At 42.4% G+C, this 1,706-nt stretch overlaps 1 protein-coding gene across 1 annotated transcript; it reads left to right on the forward strand.

Annotated features, from left to right (window-relative positions):
- On the forward strand, positions 1 to 481 carry LOC119876617 (non-histone chromosomal protein HMG-17-like). The gene has a single exon (XM_038546176.1). The coding sequence runs from the start codon at positions 69 to 71 to the stop codon at positions 339 to 341; it is 273 nt and encodes a 90-aa protein (XP_038402104.1). The 5' UTR covers positions 1 to 68; the 3' UTR covers positions 342 to 481.
- Positions 482 to 1,706: the final 1,225 nt, after the last annotated feature.

Genomic DNA, 1,706 nt, shown 5'->3' on the forward strand with positions numbered 1-1,706 from the left:
GACCGGCCAAAGCCCGCGTGCCGCCACATCCCCGCGTCCAGCGCTTACGTCCTGCTGCCGTCGCCACCATGCCCAAGAGAAAGGCTGAAGGGGATGCTAAAGGAGATAAAGCCAAGGTGAAGGATGAGCCACAGAGAAGATCTGCAAGGTTATCTGCTAAACCTGCTCCTCCAAAGCCAGAGCCCAAGCCTAAAAAGGCCCCTGCAAAGAAGGGAGAGAAGGTACCCAAAGGGATAAAGGGGAAAGCTGATGCTGGCAAGGATGGAAATAACCCTGCAGAAAATGGAGATGCCAAAACAGTCCAGGCACAGAAAGCTGAAGGTGCTGGAGATGCCAAGTGAAGTATGTGCATTTTTGATAACTGTGTACTTCTGGTGACTGTACAGTTTGAAATACTATTTTTTATCAAGTTTTATAAAAATGCAGAATTTTGTTTTACTTTTTTTTTTAAGCTATGTTGTTAGCACACAGAACACTTCATTGTTGTTTTGGGGGAAGGGCATATGTCACTAATAGAATATCTCCGAAGCTAGATTGATAACAAGAGGGAAAAACACCTTCCCCTTCTAGTTTTGAGAAACTTCCTCTTGGCTCCCAGGAGGAAGGATTCCTTGATGTTGACACACATGAGCCACCTTGGTGGTGTGGAAAAACTAAAATTCATTTTTTTATATCCTCTTCTCCCTCTCTGCCTTCAACATAGACTTGACTCCCTTAAACCCAGAGACCTGTTGGAACCTGACCCCATGAAATGGTTCCCAGTATGTCAGGCAATCTGGACTTTACGGTGTCACCACTGAGATGGCGTCCCTCAAAAGAGTTCCTTTTTTTAGCTTGTGGATCTTCAGATTGATAATTCTGCCATTTTCATTTCATTTCCTGAAAATCAGGGTCGGCTTGTGAAAAGTTGTTAAACAACATGCTAAATGTGAACTGTCAACCCTCACTCTAAACTTTCCCTGTTCAGAGCATCACATGAAGACTTCATTGGGTTTTATAGTGGCTTTCTGATTTTGGTAGTCCGTTGAAGAAGGGAGTTTGAAAGTTGTTGTATACTGTTAACGATCGTCTGCCCATGTCCTGCCTGAAATACCATGATTGTTTATGAGAAGTATCTTTAATAAAGCTGGATACAGTTTGGCTTGGAAAAAAAAAAAAAAAAAGAGTTGGCCTTCGGCTCAGGTCATGATCTCAGGGTCCTGAGATCGAGCTCTGCTCAGGTTCCCTGCTCAGTGAGGAGTCCACTTGTCCCTCCAACCTTCTGCCCCTCATCCCCGCTTGTGCTCGCTCTCTCTCACTCTGTGTTCCCTCTCTCAAATAAACAAATAAAATGTTTTTAAAAATAAAATAAATAAGTAAATCTTAAAAAAAAAGAAGAAAGGAAAGAAAGAAAGAAAGAAAGAAGAAAGAAAGAAAGAAAGAAAGAAAGAAAGAAAGAAAGAAAGAAAGAAAGAAAGAAAGAAAGAAAGAAAGAAAGAAAGAAAGAAAGAAAGAAAGAAGGAAAGAAACTTATGCATCCAGCCATTCAAATATTTATGGAGCGCCAGGCACTGTGCTAGGCACCAAAGATGCAGCCGTGAACAAGACAGCCAAGGGCCCTGCCCCCATGGAGCTTACATTCCAGCAGAGGAGACAGACGAGAAGCAAAGGAAGAAATAAACATTAAGTTATGTGTTACAGGAGAATAAAAACAGGGCTAGACAGGG

The sequence above is a fragment of the Canis lupus genome, chromosome 9 (genome assembly GCF_011100685.1).
Source record: "Canis lupus familiaris isolate Mischka breed German Shepherd chromosome 9, alternate assembly UU_Cfam_GSD_1.0, whole genome shotgun sequence".
Taxonomy (NCBI): domain Eukaryota; kingdom Metazoa; phylum Chordata; class Mammalia; order Carnivora; family Canidae; genus Canis; species Canis lupus.

What these genes read in the sequence shown, in the direction of transcription:
- LOC119876617 (XM_038546176.1), top strand. Translation starts at nt 69, where the DNA reads ATGCCCAAGAGAAAGGCTGAAGGGGATGCTAAAGGAGATAAAGCCAAG.